General features: G+C 45.6%; 1 protein-coding gene across 6 annotated transcripts in view; it reads left to right on the plus strand.

The window, feature by feature from the left end:
• The first annotated feature begins 692 nt into the window (after positions 1-692).
• The window catches only part of LOC100123679 (nephrin), a 134,812-nt gene continuing 110,259 nt past the window's right edge, over positions 693-25,245 (plus strand). For 5 of the 6 annotated variants that reach the window (XM_016989967.3, XM_016989969.3, XM_008216715.4 and 2 more), the window contains exons 1-2: positions 693-1,615; positions 18,537-19,455. In XM_016989967.3, coding sequence (XP_016845456.1) covers positions 19,299-19,455 — 157 coding nt within the window. In that variant the 5' untranslated portion in view covers positions 693-1,615; positions 18,537-19,298. Of the gene's footprint in view, positions 1,616-4,645; positions 4,774-18,536; positions 19,456-25,245 lie in introns of those variants that run through there. The other variant, XM_031930802.2, reaches the window with a different exon arrangement.

Here is a 25,245-nt window from a genome sequence, read left to right on the forward strand (position 1 = left end):
GCGGATCAGGATATCGCCTCATGCGAGCGTCGTTACGTTTTACATCGCCTGTGTTCCACTGCATCACATCGGGGAAGCAGCTTCGTCTCCGAATAACAATTCCTCAGCTCTAACGGCTTATTGTTTGACGACGAAGCACGGAAGAATCGTAAAAAAACATCTCTCCCCGGGGAGATACTACTAAATTCGCGAATACACATTCCAGGATCGCTTTTCATCTCGGGCCGTCGAAGCTAATCATCGCGGCTATTTTCATACGCCAACGCGTGGAAAAACTGCATCATCGGTATAATTAGATAACGTTCGCTTGATAAAACCGTCAAAAAATCTCCGATTCCCGAGAGAAGCGCGCGCGTTTCCGGATCCTCATAGTCTCTTCCAAGAAAAGGCTTCCGCTCTCGCGCCAACTCGTTTCTTTGATTCGACGTCGCGTCCTCTCCCCCTCCCACCGGTTCTCTCATCGATCGATAATTCGATTTCACGCACTGCTCTAGCCCGAGATCTCTACCGCAAAATCGAATAACACACGCAGTCACTATTATATCCTCTAGCAACAGAAATACAGAAGAGAAAAGAAAAGCGCGACGCGCGATCTCGCATCCCCGGCGCCCTCGTATACAGCGAGCCGTTCGGCAATACTCGGCAAAGTTCGTGCGCGCGCCACCGTGTGGACCGCAGCGCAGCAGCTAGTCGCAGTCAGTGCTTGCCGTGCAGCCTTCGCTCGCGGTCTGTCTTCCGAACGGGCCGCTCTCGCGCGCGAGCCCCTATACCGTTTCTTACACACACACACACACACACACATATCGTGCATTACGGAGGCGCTCACAGTCGACTTCTTCATTTTGCATCGGCTCGCAGCAGGTGTCCGAGTCCCCCCTGTGTGTGCGTGTTATATACGGACAGGCGCAGGACATCACGTGTGTGCAGTGAGCGCGTGCCGCGATATACGGGAGAGAGGGAGTAGTTAGGCTCTCCGCGGGTGGGGATATAGGGAGCCGGCTAAAAAGTCGCCTGTGCGCGACCCCAGTCAGTCGCCGCGCGCGATACCCGCCGCGTCTACACTGCCGAGAGAGAGAGAGAGAGAGAGACTGTTCCGCCGAATTGTGACAGGACCTATGCTATATAGTGTGTGAGTGTTGAATACGCTGAGATATAGTTGAAGATAAAAAACTGTTCAACGAGGAAAGCATCAGTGTGAGAGGGAAGATAGAATACGCGGGGATGATGCAGTAGTAGCAGTGCGCGAGTATACAGGGCTCATAATGGCCCGGAGAATTTGCCGAATGCGCGAGTGTTACATCAGGCCAACGTGACGGATTATACCTTCGGCGGTGCGCTGCGCCGCTCTCTCAGACGAACAAGCCGGCGAATTGCATTATCATATAGGTATAATATTCCGGCACATCCATCATTCTCCGAAGTTCATTTTCTCGGCAGCGCGCCCTCTCTGACTTACGATTACTTACGCAGTTGTGTTCTGCAACAGTAGTGTGTCCCGGTCCTTCTGCGAACTCGCTGTGTTTACGAATCGCTCCGGATTTGTGTGAAGTGTGCTATGCCGTTGGTTTTTTCGTGATGTAACCTGTAAACAAGAAGAGGACACGTTGGAAGCAACGTAAGTTAAACTGCGGCTTTGCCGCACGGGCGGCAAAGTGTTTACGTTTTATGCATATAGGCGCGAATACTCATCTCGGTGTGAAGCTCGAGTTGACAGTGATTAATCGGTTGGTATAGCAGCCCAGATTAATGTTCATAGGTCCTGAAAATGAATTCGATTATTATGCGTTCGAAGATCGGGCTTACGTATATTCCGGGAATAGAAGGGGGTTATACGTGGGAGGTGTAAGCTCGAATTTACAGGGGGAATAGTATATATTTAAACGGCCAGGGCTTTGCCTCGGCAAATCGGCTATTTAAATCATTGCGGCTAATAAACGCTCGACGAATGATTATTGCTCGGCTCGTGGAATTATTATATGATTCCTACTCGGAATTGCGTATGGACGAGTTATTTCGATTGGCTAGTGTGTATATAGGGAAATGTTGAATTAGTTGCGCTTTGTCCTGGGCTGAATGCGCTGTGTGCGAGTGCGACGAGCGTAGGTGATTATCGTGATTTAATTGGATGAGAGAAGATTGAAATTGGTTTCACGGTTTGACAAGGATTAACCGTTTTTTCGAAACTTTAAAACGGTACGTTATGTTCTCTCGAGTAGGATTCTCTGGCGTCTACTTGAATAATTTCAGAGGACTGATTCTTATATCAGTACCTCAACAGATACCTTTTTACTGTCGTTACTTAGAATCGAGTTAAGACGTAATTGAATCAAACGCGTTTCAAGCTTATCACCGACTAAAGATTGCATATTAGGCATTGGTTGAGCAATTCCCTCGAGAAATATCAAATACCACCGTTTACCCACCCTAATGCGATCTCAATTAACTCGTCATCGTACCCACAAGTAAAACTCAAACCCACGGCATACCTCGAGAACGAAGCAAAGCAATCCCGATACCCAGCTCTACAACCGGATACTTAAATGAACCCGCGCCCATACACACGCATTCTGGAATAAGTTACAGCGTTCGGCGCTAGCTCTCGAATTAACAAAGTTATTTTAACTCTCTCCGCTCGATAAATTCCATTCAATCGCTCTACACATCAGTCCCCTCTCGGTCAATCCATACAACACCCTCTCGATGGAACGTTACAACATTCTTCCCGCAATCACGGCCATAATACTTCGAATCAACTGCCGAACTTTCTCTCCCAACGGAAGAGAACAATGCGAAAATAAATAATCAGAAGCATCAGAGGCTAACGCAACCGCGGCACGAATATCCGTCGTTAAACGCCCGGCGATAAAAGAGTATAGCTGCAGCAGCGATTAGCCGAACTATGAACTCACTCTCTCGATATCGCGGCTCTGATACGAGACACAAACGTCGCGTATTCGCGTGCCTCGGCGCCTTTAGCTCTCCCTCTCTGATCGACGACCTCGCCTATACGCACATTCGTCTCTTTCTCGCGCGCGCGCAAGCTCTCGGGATAAAGCATGTTTATTGGCCGCACACGCGAATATATAAAGCTCTCGCACACTATACGCAAAGTTGATCGAAGTCGTCGCGTGGCAGCGAGTAGTATTACATATATACACTCGAGTTTCGGGGTGGAAAGAGCTTGATTGATTGACTGACTGATCGATCGACTGATTGAGCGATTTGTTGCTCCTGATGTGGGAGAGAGATAGACTGCGGCGTTAGTTCGCGAGAAAGGGGGGGGGGGGTGATGTTACGCTGGAAATTTTCGGTGGCTGAGACAGCGTGAAATTGGGCGGGGGGAGGCTCGCGTGTGTTGCCGCCGCGCGATATACTTTGCGCGCGTAAGGGTAGAGCTCCGAGGAAAGGATTATTATGCATGAAGTATGCGCGGCTGGTGGAGAGAGAGAGAGAGAGAGAGAGAGAGAGAGAGAAGCGAGCTCTGGCTGCTCCAAATTGTTGCTTTAGTTCACTTTGGAAATCCAATTTTTGGGGTAAACGATCTTAAAGCGATGCGCGAGACAGGCTGCCGAGAGAGTTTATTGCGTGACGTGTCTTGGGGAGAGAGACGGAGAGATTTAATTTCGCTTGATTTCTCGCTCGAAATTTGGAGCTTCACTCGTATGCATTTTGTATCACGTACCTTATATCACGAAACAAGTCAAAATAACACATCTGGAAAGCGATGCGATGCATAAAGCACGCGGTAATTATTCCATCGTTTAAACTGCGTAAACAACTGTATCAGCTTTAGTATAATTAGTTTGTTGCACTGTTCCCCCAACAACGTGTCTGGCTGAAAATTAACGCAAACTATAACACGCTTATGTACATACTCTCAGCAGCTTATATTCACAGCTCTCGCGGAGATTAGCGATTCCGAGTGTCGAGTCAACGGTGCAAACTTACGCCATCTCGAATGCATTCCAAACAGCGTATAGGCAATCTCACATCTCGCGATATGTGCGCACGTATACGCGTATAACGAAAGCGCGCTCGCGAAACAAAGGCAATAAGATTTAGTGCGTATAGCCTCCTTTTTTCCCAACAACGGAGAGGTACAGAGAAAAAAATTTAGTCCCCGAGCTCTATATCGCGCAAACCGCATTAAAGTGTCCCTTAAGCACTCTAACTTTCAAAGTCCCAGGTGTAAATCTCAACTTTCTTACGCTTCATTTTATTTCTCCTCTCGCTGCTGCTGCTGCACTGTATCAGCAACACACTTTGAGAGAAAGAGAGTATAAACGTCAGGTTGACCGTCTAACTTCTGTTCCGCGCGGAACTCGGGGTATTATCGCCCGCGCATAAATTAACCCAAGCGCGAAGAAAAGAATCCATAAATTACTCCCCAATCGGCAGCTCAACGGTGTATACCGTGCAAAAACCCGTAAAATCGATGGATCTCTCTCTCTCTCTCTCTCTCTCTCTCTCTCTCACACACACACACACACACACACACAGAGCATACCCCTGTCGAATTACAAGGCTGGAAGAGCTCTCCGTACTCGGTACATGCCTCTATACGGGTCGGTGGTGGTCGGGCAATGAGGAGGCAAACAGGCTGGTACTCATGACTATACGAGTGAGGGAGAGAGAGAAGAAGCCACCACAGCTGCAGCAGAGCAGAGGCCGGGAAGATGGTCGATAATGCTGAGGTCGACAGGTGGTTATAAATTCATAAAGGAACATCCCAGATACTGAGATACCGCAACCGCGCGCAACGACGACTATAAGGTGAGAGGGCCGTACAGGCTAAAGGGATGTGTGATGCAGCGGCACATCAGGGGGGGATCCTTCTCTCTATCTAGCGCCGGTAGCTTGTCGATGAGCTGCTCTGCCGCGCGACCCTGTGACACACCGAGAGGCGGCTCTACTGCTGATGTATTTATACGCGTCCAGTTGCGCGCTGGCCCTCTCTATCTCGTAGTTTTGAGAGATCCGACGTCGGATTACATCAGTTTCTTTTTTTTTAGGAGAAAGAGGCAGCTTTCCGCGTCAATATTTCAGCAGGTTCGGAATTGAAAATTGCATTAAAAAATCATGAACGCGACTATAGCGTTACGACACACGAAAAATTCTCTCTCGGGATCGTTTGTTTCGCCCCTACGAGAGCGTCAAGACTCGGTGTGTACTTCTCGGAACCCCTCGAGTTCGAAGATGCGGGAGGAATGAAATTTCTCGCTCCGAGGAACATTCTCCCTTTATATCTGCTCTGCTCTCCTCGGAGGAACGAAAAGTTTTTAATTGAAACCGCGCTGAATAAAATATCCTCAAGCGCGTATCCCCACCCCCTTCCGTCTTCTTCTTCTCTTTTATTATAAATTCTTACTTTTTAATCCGGCTAATTAACGAACCGGAAGTAATCCCGCGTGCGATAATCCATTGCGCATTTATTATCATCAAAACAAAAAGAAAAACAGCCGAAGCGGCTTGTAAAACACGCCATAATCGCGAGCAAACGAGCTTACAAGCTCTCCGGACGAATGAAAAATTCATGAACTATCGTCGTTAACATTTCCAGATTGCAATCTATCGCGCCGCCACCGTAATCTTCGCGTCCGATCTCCGCAGAGAAAAAATCTCCAAAAAATCTCTCTCACCACACGGCCTTAATTTATGCGCGTCTGTTTTTGTATTTTCTTATATTCTCACGCACGCGCGCTACCGATAATTTTCCGAACAACCGAAGCTGCACGTATTTATAACAGGCGTAAAGTAGAGACGCCTCGTCGCATATGATGTCGGGATCTCTGAGAGGAGATCGAGAACCGATCGGCGGCGGCCACTATTACATCCACATCGCGCCGATGTATCTAAAGAGCCGCCGCCGGCAGTTCTGGCTACTACCTGCTGTATCGCGTCCCGACCGCCCCCTTTGGGAGTTAAGAACGCGAGTGAACACGCACAGTGGGAAAAGGAGGGGGAGAGAGGGATCTAGAAGATCGCCGACAAGGAAATTTTTATGAATAGTGTTGAGAGGCTGTGAGCCTCTTTAGCACCGTCGTTTCTTATTTTTTCTGGGTATCGATAATTGATTTCCTGCTACCCTGGTAGAAATGTCAACGGTTCAATGGCTTAGCAATGGCTTATTTAACTAATAACGCCAATGAACCGCTTAGAAAACCGCTAAATAACCGCTTACTGTAATAGAAGCTTATGCACAGCTCCTTGCAGTTAATTTGCTTAAATTCAGTTTACTAGCCATACGTATACAATTGTCAGGTTAAAACTTTTATTAATAAATATAAATTTACCTATATGGTTGATTATAATTGAAAAAAGGTTAGGAAATGCAAAGAACATGTAACAATTTGTAGATAATATATTTAAGTTGTATCTAGATAGGTTAAGAGGTTAGGATAATCACCAGCTAAAAGAATCAATTTAATTTTATTAATATTTCAATTTTTTACATATAATATAGTCCTATTCTACTATCTGCACTTCATTTCACTTGACCGTACCAGGTCAACTGTTATTTCATAATGTCATGCTGTCTGATTCAATAAGATAAATAAAAATTGTTTGTATTAGCAAACTAAATAGTTCAAAATGCCTTGTTCAACAAGACTAAACTAAAAAAGAACCCATTCAAACATTCATTGTGGTTTTGATTGTGACATTGATTGTGGTTTAGAATTTCACATTTTTCTTGGAATCGGTGATTTTTTACCAAAATTTCAAATCAGTCAATTAAAGTAATAATACAATAAAGATTGCTTGAACTTATTAATCAGCTCTTGGCATTTTCAAAAAGAGTGCACATCAATAATCTTTATTGTGTTATTACTTTAATTGACTGATTTTGTAAAATTCTTATCTTATGTACTCGAAACCACAATGAATATTTGAATGGGTTCTTTTTTAGTTTAGTCTTGTTGAACAAGGCATTTTGCACTATTTAGTTTACTAATACAAACAATTTCTATTTATTTTATTTGATCAGACAGCATGACATTATGAAATAACAGTTCATGACTTGGTACGGTCAAGTGAAATGAAGTGCAGTGCATGCATATCATACAAACCTTGTTCAGATAGTAGAATAGGACTATATTAAATGTAAAAAATTGAAATATTAATAAAATTAAATTAATTCATTTAGCTGGTGATTATCCTAGCCTTGTAACCTCAAATTAGGCTCCGGCAGACATCTTGGAAACTTAGCAGTTCCTAAGCCACATTTCCCTATATAAAAAAGTCATGACCGGATGAAGTGAAGCCAAGAATGCGTCAATATGATTGGCTCATGTAGTGCGCATACGTCAAAAGTATCGTTAGAATTTTTTGATTTGTTTTTGATTTCTAAAATTGATTCTAATATTAAAAATGTAATATAATACTATAATACATATCAAATTATAATGTGTATTTATAATATTCTAGAGACATTCTACTCTCGAGACTATTCTATTCTCGAGACATAACCTTAAAATTTTAAAAGGAAGTTGGCGACGAAACCGCGGCAATTTTGAAATTTATATGAGCGCGAAATGAATCATATATTGTAAAGTTTGATATATTTCCGTGATAGAAAACAAATAATAAAAATATCAATCATGTATTTATATTTCATTTGATAAGTTAATGAAATTATAGTCTACTACAGTGCGCGCAGCACACTGCGCCAAGTCTAGTTTTTTTAAATTTTAGCTTGGCAACCGTTAAAACAGTTAGCTAAGTCTAAAGGTCTTAGCAAATTCGAACCGTTAATTTTCTACCAGGACACTTCGTGTTTTATTGTTAATTGTTATTTCGATCAATTGACTGGTTCCAATGGAATGTAATCGGTTCATTAAATTAATCGTAACGATTTTTCCGACGAATCGCATGTAGCGCGTAATGTAATCAACTGCCTTTTTTCAACCGAATACATTTGATTAGTGTAAACTATACCGTTTTATCTCCATGTAAGGTTAGACAAAGTCGTTTCTCGGAATAACAATCACAGCGATTGATTGTTCAAACAAATTTTTCGGTAAACTCGACGAATTGCGCGCGATATAGAAGTTTACCCGGTATTGCATTCGATACGAAACACAATGATACGCATATCGAACAAATTAAAGCAAAAAAATACAATATTGAAATCCACCAGTTCGCGAGTCGAGAGAGAGAGAGAGAGAGAGAGAGAGAGAGAGAGAGAGAGAGAGAGAGAGAGAAAGAGAGAGAGAGAGAGAGAAAGAGAGAGAGAGAGAGAGAGAGAAACGAGCGATATTACCGCGAATTCGTAATAACCGAAGCGATATTGTGCGTATCCACCTTATTGTCCTGGATATTTGTATCTTGTTTTCCCGGAATACATTCCATTTTCTTTTCTCCACTCTCTCTCTCTCTCTCTCTCTCTCTCTCTCTCTCTCTCTCTCTCTCTCTCTCTCTCCATCTCCATTTCTCGTTTTTCATCGATCGAACACATTTCTATTAGCGCGTTGACGCGGGGGCGTGCGCGCTCCAAGCGGACGTTCTCTCGGATTCCTCTGATTTAATCGGCCGGATCAGCGCCGCGTCACACACATCGAGATTACGCTCGCTAAAAGTTCTCGAATACCCCGGGGCTCTTTTTATGCCTTTTGTGTTTTCCGACAAGGGATGGAGTGAGGAGAGAGAGAGAAAGGGCGTTCGAACATCCTCGTCGACACGCGCGGACAAACGTGTATGTGCAGTCGTGCGCCTGCAGTGCTTTTTACGTTAGCGACGGCCCTTTTTTTTTAACGCGAGGATACACACCTGTGTGATTAATTAGGTCGGCTTTGGTAGGTACTACGATGAGCGTGAGTGAAAGGAACGTTATGTTTGTTTTCTATTTCGTCAAGGTTGATCAGTTTTACGAAGAATTGATAGAAATTTACTTTTCAAGGAAATATCTAATCTGAAACTCCACCTTGATTGAAACGGTGAAATTGCAAAAGCTTTGGAAGCGAAAACCTACCTTGAAAAAAAATGCGTTCATTTGTACTTCCCGTAAAAAGTTGTAAAGCTTTGCGTTGATTTTTAGAAAACAATTCATGTTTTCAAACGAAATTGTAAATAAAGCCCGTTTGACATACTGTCCAATCAAAAGTAAATAAATAAAATATAGGTGAAACGCAGAAAAAACACGCCGCTTACGATATCAACTATACAGCAAGCGCAATTATACCATTAGTCTGATTGCGATAATTAGAGCACACACGCGGCTAAACGCGATTACTCGGCGGCAAAAGGAGGAACACGTGCGAATTTAACACTCGTCAAATTCTCCGAAAGTGCCCCAGTAAGTCGTTCCATCAGCCCTCTCTCTCCCCCCGCAACTTATCGATTCGAGTCTCAAGCAAAGGAGGAAATAACGAAGAGAGTCGAGTCAGCCGCGTCGGCGGTGCTGCGAATCCAAGTCCGATTTAAAAGCCAATAATGGAATATGCAGTAAGGCGAACGCCACATCGGCTTTATTCTCGTTAAGGCGATCAGCGTGAAAAATGCAATAACAGCCCGGGCGATTTGGAAGGTAGAGCAGAGAGACGGACTCGTGATTTTCCTCCGGCGTACAAAAAACAAACACGAGAGAGAGAGAGAGAGAGAGAGAGAGAGAGAGAGAGAGAGAGAGAGGAGAAAAGTACCCCCTGCGCAAATTTAATTTCTCCTCACGCTGAGACTCGTCGCGGACAAAACTAGCCGCGGCGCGGACTAAAGTCGTCGGGAAGACTTTAATGTGTCCGCGCGCGTCTCTAGATAAAGTAACGGAAGCAGCTACGGCTGTCGCAGTAAATTTAATACATTCGCATCTCGTTCTTTCTTCTTGTTATTCTTCAAATTTTCGAATTATCAGCCAGTAATTCGCGACCGAGTGAAAGTTGCGTGACAATGAGGAAGCGGGAAAAGTAGCTGCTGCTGTTTCTGATGAACGAAGGCGGTGTGCGCGCGTCGTCGAGGGTATAAAGTTACAGAAATGCGCGGCGGGGCTCGTTTAGTTTGTGTTTATTTAAATTATGCCGGCTGCAGCAGAAGCCTCTAAACTTTTATTATTCCGCGCGGCGGCGCTGCAGGTCCAGGTTTTCCACGACTATGCTATTATCTTGGTACAATGCAGCGCTCGCGCGCGGTATAGTCCCCCATGTTTCTTTGCGTATACTTGCTTCCTCTTTTTCTCTCTTTCTTCTCTCTCTCTCTCTCTCTCTCTCTCTCTCTCTCTCTCTCTCTCTCTCTCCGTTTTTGTGTGTTGCGTCCGCAGCTTGGTCCTTTTTCTTTCTCTTCTTGGATTTTCGGTCTCTCGCTTTTTTGGCTCGCGCTCTCTCTCTCTCTTTCGTGGGCTGCCTTTTTTTGTCTGTCTCTCTTTGTTAGCCGGGCAAAGAACGATCGCGACGACGACGACGGTGGCGGCGATGGAGGAGGAGACGACTTTTCCAGTAGTAGTTTTGCCCTTTTTGAAAGTGAAAATCTCGAGGGCATTCGCTTTTATTTTTACGCTCGAGGGAGAGACTTTTATGAGCTCGAGCGCATTGATGCGGGTTCGAGAGGGGAACCGCTACTGCTTCTTTCTCGTCTCTCGCGTTTAGCGATTTGTCCGACTGATTTATGGAAAACCTTTTTTTTTTATTTTCTCGCTATATAGAGCCGATACTGTGGCTGTTGCATATTTTCCTGCCGCAAGCGACGTTGCTCTCCACGGATTTCCTTTGTGGGCGCGTATTCTTGTTTTCGAGTACTGTGACGCATTGATTTTCGCTCGACTCGAAGTGTAGATATCAAATTTTCTTATATCCTACATCACAAGCTCGTTAGTTATACTTAAAGCTTAAATGCAAATTCGATGTGCGCGCGCTTGTAAAAATAAACTCGGAGAATCAGCCGAAGAAAATAAAAAGCTTAAAGAGCCGCAGCAAAGCCGGTTTCCTTATATTCCTATTCATCAAACTCTGGGCGCCGTAAAAGAGAGAAAAAACGTAGGTTGCGCGTGAGCGAAATCCGAAAAAAGTACTACAGAGTGGCAGCAATAAAAAAGAGTAGTAAATCTCCGTAACCGCCAGAGCCTAGGACTCTCTCGCAAGGTATATCCCGCACACTCGCGTGACTTTAATTAAAGCGGCCCCATCGACGCGTGCTCTCCTCAATACTACACACACACTCGGAGAGTCGTCGAATATTCCCTCGAGGGACTCTATTATTGCTGCGGATATCCCCGTAGCGACATCGTCCTCGACTCTCTCCTTCGCATATCGACGTTCCATCCCTGCGTGTACCTGTATAGAGCACGTATATACGCATATACACTGTGGTGTTTCATATATGGGCTCAGGAATCGAAACGAAGCGCGTGAGGGCACAAAAGGCCTCGTCTTGTCAAGTGTCAAGCTCTTATCGGCCATTTCCGAGATGCATGCAGCAAGTAGGTGAAGCTCTGGGCAGAGAGAGAGAGAGAGAGAGAGAGTCGAGTGTAACTAGGCGAGTGGCTCGTTGACCAAGTGCCCTCGGCGCTCCCCCGCGAGAAAATGTAGATGTTTCGAGGAATTCAGCGGATTTGCCTTGTATAACAAAAGACCAGTGACGACGAGGCGACTCTCTTTTGCGCCGAGAGAGGCTCGAGGCTATGCTGTTCTCTCTCTCTCTCTCTCTTTCTCTGTTGCTACTTTCTGCGGGCCTCGGCGCCGTTTATAGCTTTCTTTCAACGGGGTATTATTCCGACGAGGTGTGAGAAAGGTACTTTGTGGGCTGAAGTAGCGAGAGATTGTCCAGACTCGGGATTCTGCTTTACGGTTCGTTTGCGTGAAAATTAATCACAAACGAGCCGTGAACATTTTTTGCTATTACAAAATAGAATAATGAAGAAACAATTTTTTTATACGAGTTGATTAAATTTTCCACTGCGCGCCGAGTAGATAAAGCATTTTATCTGGATATACTCCGCAAGCTTTTGTAATAGAGATTGAATCGCTCAGATCGATTCAATATAGCCCGCTGTGATCCGCCGTTGGCTTTTAATGAAACGAAAATTCATCAATTTCCATTTCGTCCAAATCAGAAAAAGCTCCAAAATTCACCACCGTCGAAATAAAACGTTACACAGCAGCAACGAACTTTCCCGTGTCTAAATCTCGTAAGCGGTGTGATTTTGAAAAATCGGCCTCTTCCACGCCGGTATTAGCTCCGTGAAAGGTCTTACCGTCCCTCCCCCCGAATGTTTATTTATTCCCGCGAAGCCTTACAAAGTACCTCCGGCGCCCACCACCTCCGAAAGAAACTGTTGAAAAATGTGCCTAAACCACGCGCCGCGCGGAGCTTGCTGATCCTGACGAGGAGAAGGCTTTGCATTCGAATTCGGCGCCTTTTAGGAGATTGGCTCAATACTAGAGACGCTAGTGCTGCTCGTGTAGGTGGTGTGTACTATGGGGGAAAAATGTTTTGTCTTCAAATATCGCGCGCCGACCCGCGCTCTTGGCGCCAGGGCAAAGTGATTCGACAATGTTTCATGTATGAAGGCACTTTGTCGTCGTGCGCGGCGGTGGCCACTTTAGCTGTTTGAAATTCCCGGGGGGAGAGAGAGAAATACGCGCATAAGTCATGTGTGCTGTGGAGAGTCGCGTGCCCCAACACAATCTCGTTTCGATGATAATGCGCGATATTATATTCGCCGACGCGAAATTGCACTTCCGCTAATTCGTCCCTCTTGTGTGCTGCTGCGTGGGTGCACGCATAAAGTATAATTAATTTCGAGTATTTTCCGACGAGTTTTATTTCAGATATCGCTGGCGGAATATTCTGGAGATTTCGTCGAAGTCAATTTTAAAAGCCGGGTATATGGCATCGCTGAGAAAATAATTATGCGAGCATTTCCGGGATAAAATTAAAATAAGAGAAACGCGCGCGGATATATGCGTTCGTACAATAACCCGCATTCCACGCGAGCCTCTCTCGTCCATATCGTATTCTCGTATGATGGAAAATAATACATGTACCACATTACGACCAACTTCTTCTTCAATTAGAATAATATAGGCGCGAAATCCTCGTGCATTTACACGATTGAATGATATACGATCGCTGACCCAGATTTCACACGTCGCTGTATTTATTTACGCATTTCGAGGGCTTGATAGTATAAACACGAATATAACGCACCTAATTGCCCCTCAACGCACATCAGAAAGAGACAAAAGCTCATCGGTGATGAGTCCAAACAATCGCTCCTCTCTCGAGTGGGACAAAGGAAATAAGACGGAAACGCGTCTCTATACACAGAGCGGCGAATGGGCGGGAAGCTCGCACGCGAGAAAAAATGCCAGTTCAATTAATCAAACCAGTGCGCCGCAGCGAGAGAGAGACAGAGCAAAGTATATCCGCAATGCGCTTAATGAACGACGACTATATAGCAGCCGCCGCCGCGGACGCTGCTGCCGGCTATAATCAATTCGAACGTACGCGATTTTCCGTGTTTGTTCGACGTAAATAGGAAAGGACGGCTGCGCAAGTTTCGAGAGAGTATCCATTAAAGCCCTCGCACTTTGCAGAATTACTCCGAGCTCGGCGCGCAAATGCTATGGTGTTTTATACACGCGCGCAGCGCTTGTATAATCGTTATTGCTTTCATGAGTGTAAAAAAATTCGAGAGAGGGAAAACTTGAAAATTTTTCCTCCGCCGAGAGCTTTGCCGATGCGCCGTGATTCGGTCGGCTTGTTGTTGCGTTTTTTCGTTATATAGACCGAGAGGATCATCCCTGGGAGCACTTTTCAGGTGCATATAGCCGTGGAAGGGGAGAGAGCTCTCCGGGCTGTTTACAGGGCGCATCGTTTTTTACGAGGGAAAATTTCACCGGCGATGGAGAGTTGCGGTGGATAATGGCTATAACGATTGTACACCGACATATTTTCAATTGGGAGTATAGAGAGCGAAATGGGAGGAAAAAAGCTTTTCGGGAAAATTGCGTTGTGGCATTGTTAACGAATCCAACCACGAATAATATCACACGTGTCACTTTCATCCCGTCTCTCGCGCGTTTGTGACGCGCGAATAAAATATCCATCGCGACAACGTGACGTCGGCTGTAATTCCTTGTTTCTCGCGCGATCCTGCATTGAAAGGCGTCGTGTAGACTCTCGGCTTTTCTCTCTCCTTCACTCGCAAATGAGCGAATTCTCGAAAAGAAGGACGCACAGCACACACAGAAAGAGAGATACGCGCAGCTTGTAGAAAAATGCAGCGATTGTCGGGAGAGAGGGAGAGCTTTATAAAAGTGCTATCGAGCGACAAAACGGCAGCGAGCTTTCGAGGAGGAGAAGGCATTTCCTTGGCTTTCTCTCTACGTCGTCGTTGTGTCTGGGCAGCTATAGCTGTATACAGGAGAGAGAGAGAGAGAGAGAGAGAGAGAGAGAGAGAGAGAGAGAGAGAGAGAGAGAGAGAGAGAGAGAGAGAGAGAGAGAGAGAGAGAGAGAGAGGGAGAAGCTGGAAACGATGCCTGGCGCGATATGCCGCATAAATTGTATCAGTGGCTCAAAGAGCATTGTTTGTTCTCGAGGCTTATCGCGCGCGCGCGGCACTTGCGACGCCTCTCGCGACGATGCTTGTGTGTGTGTGTGTGTGTGTGTGTGTACAGGAGCAGCTTGGTTTGAGCTGTTTGCTATTGAAAATTCAGCATTGTCTCAGTGTCATCTGCATTCTGCTATGCCTTAATTCTCTGCTGCGCTGATGGTGTAGATTCGTTTGTTAGTGGATTTTTTTAGATTTACACCCTTGGTACAAAGTTGACCCTGGTTTTAGGCAGAATTTCCGGCCAACGCGTGTTAAAATGAGGTTGGGTGAGGGTACAAATTTTTAAGAATAATGATTTTAAAGGAGAAAATCAATCACCAATTGATTTATAACGAAAGGTAAAATTTTGAATAACTGAATTTTGAAATTACTAAAAATGTCTTTGGCAATTTTTTAAATTCAACATTTTTGTTTTATAAATTCATTCATTTCGAAATCTCAGTTTATAAATTTTGAATTTCCCAATGAGGTTCATCTGAAATTACTGAAAATACTCTGAAACGATTTTCTAATCGTACTTTATTTTACAATTTTTCACTAGAAATCCTGCCCAGAAATAAGGTTAATTTTCTACCCCAGTGGTCGAATGTTGTTGTATTATTTCGGTGGAAATCGTGCGATGAATTCATTGTTTTCGAAATTTGAAATTGCAATATCGCTCTGGGTTTTCGGGGAAAATCAATGTTTCGTTATTGCAGTGAAAAAGTGCAACAAATGCGTAATTTAAGAGAAATTGGCGCAATTTCGACCCTTTTGTTCCAACAATATTAATTCTCTCATACAGAGCTTGCACCCAATATTTGATCGAAAAACTCAAACTCGATAAATATAAAATTGATTATCGCTGTCGCCTTAATTCCATCCAACAGAACGATGTTAGCGAATTGCTCGATACAGTTTTTTTTTCATTACATCAACCATCTCTACAAGCCTACATCTAATTTCGTCTGGCTTCCAAACTCCAAGACTGTAAATATACATACCGACGGCGTCAAGAGCTTGCTCAGCCGTAGACCGTGAACAGCTCTCGCTAATTTCACAAAGTCATGCGCGCCTCCGCCAGTCTATCGAAGGAGATCGTTGCATTCCTAAGGGCCATCGGTTGAGGCCGGCTTTGTGACCATCTCACTCGGCTGGTGAACAGATAATTGATACTCTCCCGGCTCTCTCGTTCGAGAGCGCCAACCAGATAGAAGCGAGCGCGTGTGTACGTGTGTGTTTTACGGCGTGTAAATTATCTCGTCGGCCCTTATGATTGAAAATGATTAGCCTCCGTATGGGCCTCCTGAAATTCTTGTTAGCCAGCTCTCTCCCTCTCTCTCTTTCTCTCTCTCTCTCTCTCTCTCTCTCTCTCTCTCTCTCTCTCGATTTTATATATTACGCGAATAAATACACACGCCCGAAGAGCCTTGATTTACGAGAGTGCAAACAAGAATTAATCCCACGTCCCAATATCTCCTTTCTACGTAGCTCGGGGGCGAACACAATTTGATCGAGAACAAAAACAAAAATAAATGCGCAAGAAGAATTCGTTCATTTAGCAACTAGCAGGGAAATTCCACGCGTTGAATTACGAATAGTATACGCGCGCCTGAATGAAAATCCACAGTGGCGACTCTCTCGTAGCATCGAAATAAATAAACAAATTTCTCGCTAAACGGAGAGAGGGTGAAAAAAAGTGCTCGCTCGCGCGTGCAGCAGCAACAGCAGCAAAAAAACAAATACTCGAAGCGAAAAAAACTCGCATCTCGACCGGAAACATCCAATAACGCGGCGCTATTCATTACACTGTAATTTTCACCCGGAGAACGCGCGCGAGCGGCCGGTCGCGCCGTCCAAATTGTTTCCCGGTAGAGAGAGAGAGAGAGAGAGAGAGAGAGAGAGAGAGAGAGAGAGAGAGAGAGCAGCCGAGGTGGCGATGCGCGAGACGAAACGTGTGTATGGAAAAAAAAGGAAAATGACCCCGAAAAAATCGAGAGGGAACCGATATAGGACGACCGGGCGTCCTAATAACGGCCTAACCAAGCGAAAGGGAGAGAGAAAGAGGAGGAAAAAAATAGAGGAAGAGCGCACAGTGGATTATTATTACCAGAGCGCGTCGAAATATCATCTTCCACGTCAAACGCGGGGCACGAGAGAAGCGCCCGCGGGATGATCAAAGTTTCAGCTCTCATCTCCTGTATTTCTCATCTCTCTCTCTCTCTCTCTCTCTCTCTCTCTCTCTCTCTCTCTCTCTCTCTCTCTCTCTTCCGATCGTTATTCTCCTATCTCTCTCTACTGTTTCACTTTACCTCGGTGGAATTTCGAGCTCCATTAGCGGCCGCCCCGTCTTCGAATATGAACTTTTCAATTTGGGGAAATTATAGTGCGGGAAAGCCTGGACTTTCCTCCTCTGCTTTTCCTTTCTGTACTCGTTCCGAGCCACCGCCGCCGTTGCTGCCGTCGTCGAATGAATTCCGCTTTCGTGTGCGGGTGTATGCAGTGTACACTTTGTCTTGGATTCGTGTGGACTTCGACCGCGAATAATTACTATTGCACAATTGATCTCGGAATTAAAATGTGTCTTGATCATTTTGATGTCTGTCGTGAAACGTCACTGTTCGACACAGTATGATTTTCTCGAGAATCAGAGGCAGTTATAGCGTGAACGGTACTAAGCTTGTCCAACGAGGGCTGCTTTGGGATAGATAAGTACTGGGCTTGCAGATATCGATGAGAGGAATGGGAAAACGCCTGCATGCGCCACCTATCTTCGATGGGCAGAGGCACAAAGATACTAAGTGGTGGCCGGTGGGAGAAGGGCCAGTTCAAAACTGCTTTGTTTTCGTATACTAGAAGAAATCTTTTTAACCAAAGAAATATTCCATACTCTGGAAAATTATCACAATGTACAAAGAAATGCCGAAAAAGCTGCTGCCCGAGCAGCGTCCCAGTAAATTTTAATACCGGTCAAAATTTAATTATCCCGAGAACGTTTTGTTGATTCCGTTGGGATTTCCCTCTCGAAATTCCATTTTTCGAAAAAATCTCACGCCCCAGCGTCGTCCGAAGTAAATTTTGCATAAAACCTCGCCACGAACACTATCTAAAGTCCATCCAGATTTTACCGGCTAGGAACGCAACCGCGGATGACGCGAGTGGGAAACGACGGCTCACGGGAGGGAAAATCCTCGCCTCACTCGTGCGCATACCTATACAGTGGTATTGGTCGATTCTGTGCGGAGAACTGGGGCTATCCGATCTGAAAAAACATATGGAAGTTAGTTTTACATGCAAAAAGAAACAACGAAAAAATTGGCTTCAGTTGATGCTATTACACAAACATAACCTCAATATTTGAAGGTCACAAGTATAACCTAAACCTAATACCAACCATTTAAAATGTTTCATCTCCGTGACTCCTCTTGCATTTTTTCCACCCAGATCATCCCCTCCTCCACACAAATACATACGCACAGTAGACACCTGGGCGAAAAAGAGGGAAAGACGAGTCCGCTATAAATTAGTAGCTTCCCGCATCCGCCCCTAAAGAACTAGCGCCGGTCGATCCAAAGAAACGAGTGCGAGATCGCCGAAGAAAGGGGGCCGAGAGCGACGGGCGCGAGCTTTGGGAAGTAGAGAGAGAGAGAGAGAGAGAGAGAGAGAGAGAGAGAGAGAGAGAGAGAGAGAGAGAGAGAGAGAGAGAGAGAGAGAAAGGTCCCTATTGGAATATTGGCCGCAATCAGGAGGGTATGCGAGAAAGAAAGAGAAAGAGAGAGTAGGCGGGAAAAAAGAGCGAAAGTAGAGAGCCAACCAGAGCGTGCGGAGGGAAAGAAAGCGCGGAATCGCAGGGATGAATCGGACAGATAAAGAGAGTTAGTTCCCCGGAAAGCGCAGTAAATCGTGGCGAGTTCGCGGCGGAGAGAGACAGAGAACAGAAGAGGTAGAGAAAGAGGAGGAGAGCAGTCCCCGTGTGCAGCAATCTATGATTAAACCTCCAACGATTATGTGTGTTTCAGGTCGAGATCCAAAGAGCATCAGGAATCGCCGATACAGAGAAGTCAGAGTGTGGACAAGGCAATAACCGCCCGGTGGTATATCGTCGCACACACCCGAGGCGCTTTTCGAATACGTAATACAAGATGAGTCGTCGAGGCGGAAAAATCGCTCGGCGACAAGAATAGCGCGCGCGGGCTGTAAATAAGAATCTCCTCCCGCTCGAGGCGCTGGAGAAGCATCGAAGGGACGTGTCGCAGCAATTGAAATCGAAATGTGATCCATCGCCGAGAGAAGCACGAAGAAGAAAATAGAAAAAAGAGAAAAGAAGAAGAAGAAGCGGCAGAAGAGCTAGCGGTGGCTGAAGATGAAAGGGCCGAGAGACGAGGCGCAAATAAACAGAGACATTTTGTCTGGTGCGCGAGGGCGCGGAAGTGATGTCGAGTGATAGGGCTGCTGCTGCTGCTGCAACGGCGGGAGGCTCGTCGACGTCAGGCGCGAGTGCCGCTAGTCAAGTGTGCTAGGACGCACCAACCGCGGAAAGCAGGCTCTCCCTCGCGGGGAAAAAAGAGTGCGAAGAAGCAGTCGGCGATTTAACAAGTGCTGGGCTCTGAGTGCTCTCTCCCTCTCTTGCAAAAAAAAGCGAGAAAACAACGACGACAACAAACTGCAAACAGACAGAAAAGCCGGGGAGAGGAAAGCGACGTGCCGCGTGACTCGCGACGCTGACGTGAAGTGACGCGAGCTGTCGCGACGTAGACACACTCTACGAGAGACACACAGACATGTCGGTGAAGAAGAGGAGAGAAGGTGGTGGTGGTGGAGGAGGAGAAGGACTGGTTTTTCCCATCCACTCGTCGGCGAATCTTCTGCTGCTGCTGATTCCCCTGACCCTCGGCCTGAGCACGCTCGCCGAGGCAAGGATTACCAATCAAGAGATAGGTAAGTGCTACTATAAATCCTCTCTCACTCATGGCCACGGGAGCGTTATACACTCACACACGTATACGGACTGGAGAGAGAGAGAGAGAGAGAGAGAGAGAGAGAGAGAGAGAGAGAGAGAGAGAATACTATCCTCCAACACACCAAGTCGAATGTGCGCGCATCGAAGCGAGGAGTCCGTTACACACTGGATGCTTCTCTCTCTCTCTCTCTCTCTCTCTCTCTCGACCACAGCAGCGCGATAGCCCTGCTGCAGCCTGCTGAATCTAATACCGAGCGCTTAGAAAGTAAATTCAGCGTAATATCGTCGCAGCCCCGTGAGCGGGCTCGTTGGTGCGTTAATTTCTTAATTAAAACGGCGGACTTCCTCCGGCCCGTTTAGCTCTCGTGTATTTTCTTATCGATGAAATTCTTCGGGTAAACTATGCCACTGGAAAAAGAACTTTGTCAATATACCGCGAAAACTCGTCCAATCTCGCGTATGAACCCTGTGCGCGACAAGTTCTTTGTATATTAAAAGATTCCGCGGAGAAGAGTAAACTGCATGTATAAGGCTCGTCCTTGGAATTTTCATCGTCGGGTAGAGGGAGATATAGACTCTTGCATTTACACGCGCGAACGAATCCGCTGCTGTTGCTGAACTTTGCTGCCGCGCATCTGTTCTTCCCAGCAGCACTTTAGTGCCTCGCTGGATTCCCTCTCTCGGAGTCCGGCTGCCGCGTCGGACACGGGGCTTTTGGCCGGGGCATTAATTAAAATTTACTTACTCGGTCCTTCTGCTGCTGCGCCACCGCACTCCAGTTGCTTCTTCGGGTGGAGAGTCGTTCTCCTTTTTTTTCAACTCGCGTGTTGCAGCCTTTCGAATTTAATTAGCCGTTCGATCAAAGGGCTTTGCCGATGTGGGGCAGTGCGAATTTTTCGGAACTGCTGTTGTGCGGGAGTTTTTTATTTATATACGTTGTTGTAAGAGTTCTTGTAGGTACTAAATACTTCGGTCAGTTGTGAGCTATTGATGTGTTAACTGTTGGTAAGATTCGGTTGATTAATTTGAAACACCGCTTTTATAACCTCCGGCTGGCGCCGATAGGTGGCGCGTAGGGATTTTCTTGTTTCCCACGTCTTAATTCTATGCAGTATGTATATCTGAGTGTATGATGTCCTCGTTCAGCTTGAGCCGGTCATGCTATAACTGTCTTCTACTTTGAAAGTATACTATAGTGAGTGCTTTACTAATATTACTATATAAATACTAAAGTAATAATTTTGTTGAACTCTCGGAGAGATCGTTAAATTGAAGTTCAGTTAAGCGTTGAAAATAAAAGAAGAATTCGAGAAAAAAATCTCCCGCATAAGAAGTCCACTTTTAAACGACGGAGCAGAGAGCCGCCGCATAAAAATCAAATAATTTCACAAAGAAGGTAGACGCATGCATAGCTGCATACTCCAAGGCTCTCTCTAAGCAGCCCTCGCGAAATTCACGAGCACGCAGAGCGGAGGTATAATATTCTCGACGTCATACTCTCTACAGCAGACGTATCCCATCCACACACACACACACACACACACACACGCATACACGCGTCGAACAAATTAAGCTCCTTCGCCAACGACACACTCGTCGCTCTGGCTCTCCCTTCGTTATATGCAGCCTTTCCCTCGCTCGAAACGTCTACTCGCTAGTAACAAGGTCCGTCGACGACAGGCTTTCTCCTCTCTCTCTCTCTCTCTCTCTCTCTCTCTCTCTCTCTCTCGGCGCGAGAGAAATGCAAGCACACACGCCGCCGCCGTCGCCGCGAAAAGTCGTAATCCCTTATTCTTCGCGCTCGCGCGGAGGAGGAGGTGGAAGGAGAAAGAGAAAAGCTTTGCCAAAGCGTCGCTGCTCGCTCTCTCGTATGATATATCGATGCGCATTATGCAAGTGGAGCGAGGGGGCATAAATAATCCTTTCTCCCCTTTTATACTTGGCGACGAGGCAATTCACGAGAATATAGACAATGTGTGCCGCGATGAAATTTGCAGATGCTCTTTCCCGCAGGCTCGTAACGACGCAAGCGCTAGCGCGTTTTTGAATTCATTCGTGCCATGACACTCGCGCTGCATAGTATTCTTGATGCGAGAGACGTCGAGAGAAAGCTCCGGCGTTTGAATTTTGTTATACGGGCAATGGAATTTCGCGAAAGAGCGTTCTCCATCTCTCTCTGGGCTATTGAATCATGTCGCTACTGTAATGCGGCCTCTATTTTTCGGCTCTTCGGGAATATGCAGTTATGTGGAGCTTTGATGAAAATGTGAATTGGATAAGTTAAGCGATATTATTATTATTATATATTCTAAACAGTGAATCTTTCGAAGCTTTAACAGTGGCTAATTCGAGTAGAAACGGCTGCAGGTTCGGGGGCTAGACGTGTGCGCGTACTAGGTATACTATACACGAAGTACAGCCGTATTTCACGGCGGAGAGGGAATATGCCCGCGGTACAAGCAAAGTTATATAGATGTATCGGAGCGTGGAAATCGATTTAATGGCCAATGTTCGGTTAAGCATCATATTGTTTATCGCGCGCGAAACTCGACTTATCGATAATGGATGGATTATGTAAAATTTTCCTCCAATTACACGACATGCCTCTGAGCCGTAAATATATATCACGTGCCTTATAAAAAAGCTCTTAAAAAGCTCACATCTGATAACAGTGCGGTATTAGACGCGATAAATCACACACATGTCCGACGCAATATTCGCGAGGAGGACACACGTGTCGGTTTTTCAAGCGTCTTTTTTACCCACCGCGACTTTTGAAATTGCCTTTCTGATGCCAGGGCGAATCGCGAGCGCAAAGAGAGACGACGACGATGGCTCCTACACTTTGAGACTGAAGAGAGAGAGAGAGAGAGAGAGAGAGAGAGAGAGAGAGAGAGAGAGAGAGAGAGAGAGAGAGAGAGATAAAAGCAGAGATGTCATTAAACCCGGCGAAATATATGATTCTTCACCCGAGAGACAAAGAAACAATCCTTTCTCTCTCTATCTCGTGTCCTGGCAAACGTGTCGGGAATATCAAGAGCTTGATACCCGCACGCGCGCGTGTGTCACGTTTTACAACATTCGACTCGGAACATTTAAGTCATTAGAAGAGAGAGACGAGAGAAAGAGAAAAAGAAGCATCAACAACGTCGTTAATTTTACGATTCCATAAGCGCAGCCATAAACATCTAGATCAAGCTTTCTCTCTCACTCCAGCGTTGCAAGGTCAATTTTTCTAAAATCGCGCAAGCTCTGCCATGATTAAAAATTCAATTACACGAGCTGTACGTATACCAGTAAAGGGGACCTTAAATAAAAATACTCAATCCGCAAGAGTGCGCGCAGGATATTCGATTCCCTATACTTAATACCTATAGTTGTTACCGCAATTTCAATTACAGCGCACGGTAGAAACGAGAGCAGCAGCTCTCTCTCCTGATTCCGAGAGAGCACAAAAAACCCACTCGAAAAAGCCGGATAGAAATCAGCAAGTATCTCATTAACTCCTAAACCAATTCTTACGCTGCTGCTGCGGCCTTAACAAAGACAAACGCTCCTTCTCCCGCGTCGCCATTTATTTCAATCCCCGGATCGGTGCGCACGCGCTGACGTCATTAGCCGCCCCGGGGCCCTAATTTCTATCTACACACACGACGCGGAAAAAAATCCGCTCGGCGCAATTAGAAAAGATGCGAGCTGGAACGAAACGGCGGAGCCCCGCGGCTGCGAAGCGATTGATTTTTCCACACAAGAGCCGCAAAAGAGCCTCGGGAAATGGGGAAAATCCGTCGCGCACTTGACCCTTATAAAGCGTCATAGTCGTTTGCATTGATTAAACGTGTTACGGTGGACGAAGGGGAATGACCGAGATTTTTCGCGTGTGTACGTGTGCAGCTCTGTATTGTGTCTTTGTAGATGTAGCGTATATGCGTGGAGGACCGAAATCAAAGCGAGAAACGATACTTGCCGGAGGAACAAATTTTGCGCGCGCTCTCGGAATTGCTATACCGCTGGCGGGTCTAGGCCGCGCGATGAGAATTTGATTCTTCCTCGAATTGCGCGCGATTGTTTTCCGCGAAATTCAAACGTCATTTTCTGATATTCCGCAGGCTCTCCGGGCTGTTATTCTGATACGAGCTGAAAACGGAAGCTTTTTTTTTTTTGAAAAATTGAAAAAAAAATTGAAACGCTTTTTTTGGTATTCGCAGGCGATTCGATGATTCCTCTCGAATTTTAATCCTAACTGAAAGAGCTACTTGATATTCTGACGTTTTGATCGGTTCGCTTTTTTTTTGCAACGAAACTCCCACAGCTTTTGTGATTAAAATAGTGAAGTAGACACTGTGGATCAAGAGAGTTGTAAATTAGATTAATCCAGAATCAGAAACAATTTTATAAAAGCAACGAACTTCCAACAGATTTTTACCCAATGCAAACTGCTGCACCACAAATTTCTCGGTAATCTTCACCATCTGTTCTCTACAACCGCATTATAGCTCATCAACTGCACTTTACCGCCAATTTCGTTCACAAGTTTTTCCAGACTACACGCCGCGTTTTTACACGTTCTTTTTCCCCTCGAATTTGTCAGCCTCTGGCTTTCATTGCGCAATTCGCTCGATTGAGCGGACGACGAAAATTCCCTCGCATATTATGCAGAGGAAACGAAACGCACGCGGTATTATTATTACTGAGTCGAAAAAGCGCTTATCGATCAAATCTTCCGTGAAATTCGCCACAAGAGAGGGAGATCTAATTTTTAACAGCGCTTCATGCGAACTGCAACCATGTGTCGCATTATACAACGACAAGCTCGCGGTTATCTCTGGTGTTATCGAATTGTGAAAATCCTCCGAAATCATAAACGGATTTATGTCGGTTCGTTTGTTTATTTCCCCGGATTAATCATCCGTAAGAAACGAACTATTCCGCGCGGTAAACATCATCATTCCCCATCGTCGGAATTTCAATTATCGAGGAGTGAAACGCTCGAAATGAATTTTCGCTGAAATTTTGAATGCAACCGCGTGTTATATCCTATAAATTCAGCTTATTCAACAGTAGAAGCATTTCACAGAATTCTTTGCAAGGCTACACATTACTCGAAATACGTATAGCGGGCAAAAAGCAAATATTATTCGCGCTTAATGAGTACACACACACACACACACACACACACACAAACCCTCTGCAAGCCTTTGAAAAAGCTCTCGCATCGTATTTTCCACCGAAAGCTCGCCTCGAATATTTTCCAAATAGTTGGCACGAGTGTGTACAACCCCATCCCCTCGACAAGCGTCGCCTGTTATATGTATAATCGATACTTAATTACAGTCATCATCGATAAAGCAAAATACAGACGCCCAAGGCGTACACGACATATACTAACATCGACAGAGAGAGAGAGAGAGAGAGAGAGAGAGAGAGAGAGAGAACTTGTACACACGCGCTTGATCACAGCGGCTAATCGTAAATCACAATTCAATTTCCTCTGGCTACGCTCCTCTCTCTCTCTCTCTCTCTCTCTCTCTCTCTCTCTCTCTCTCTCTCTCTCTCTCTCTCTCTCTGTCTCTACTGCTTATTTCACTCAAAATGCAATTTTCCCCAGAAGCGCGATCGACACGCGGATGAGCGATCACCGTATACCTACACCCGATACGCGACATTCCTCTCTCTCTCTCTCTCTCTCTCTCTCTCTCTCTCTCTCTCTCTCTCTCGGACAAAAGTCACGGAAGCTGCATTTTTGCGGAGGCCGCAATTTTTCATGC

The sequence above is a fragment of the Nasonia vitripennis genome, chromosome 4 (assembly GCF_009193385.2).
Source record: "Nasonia vitripennis strain AsymCx chromosome 4, Nvit_psr_1.1, whole genome shotgun sequence".
Taxonomy (NCBI): Eukaryota; Metazoa; Arthropoda; class Insecta; order Hymenoptera; family Pteromalidae; genus Nasonia; species Nasonia vitripennis.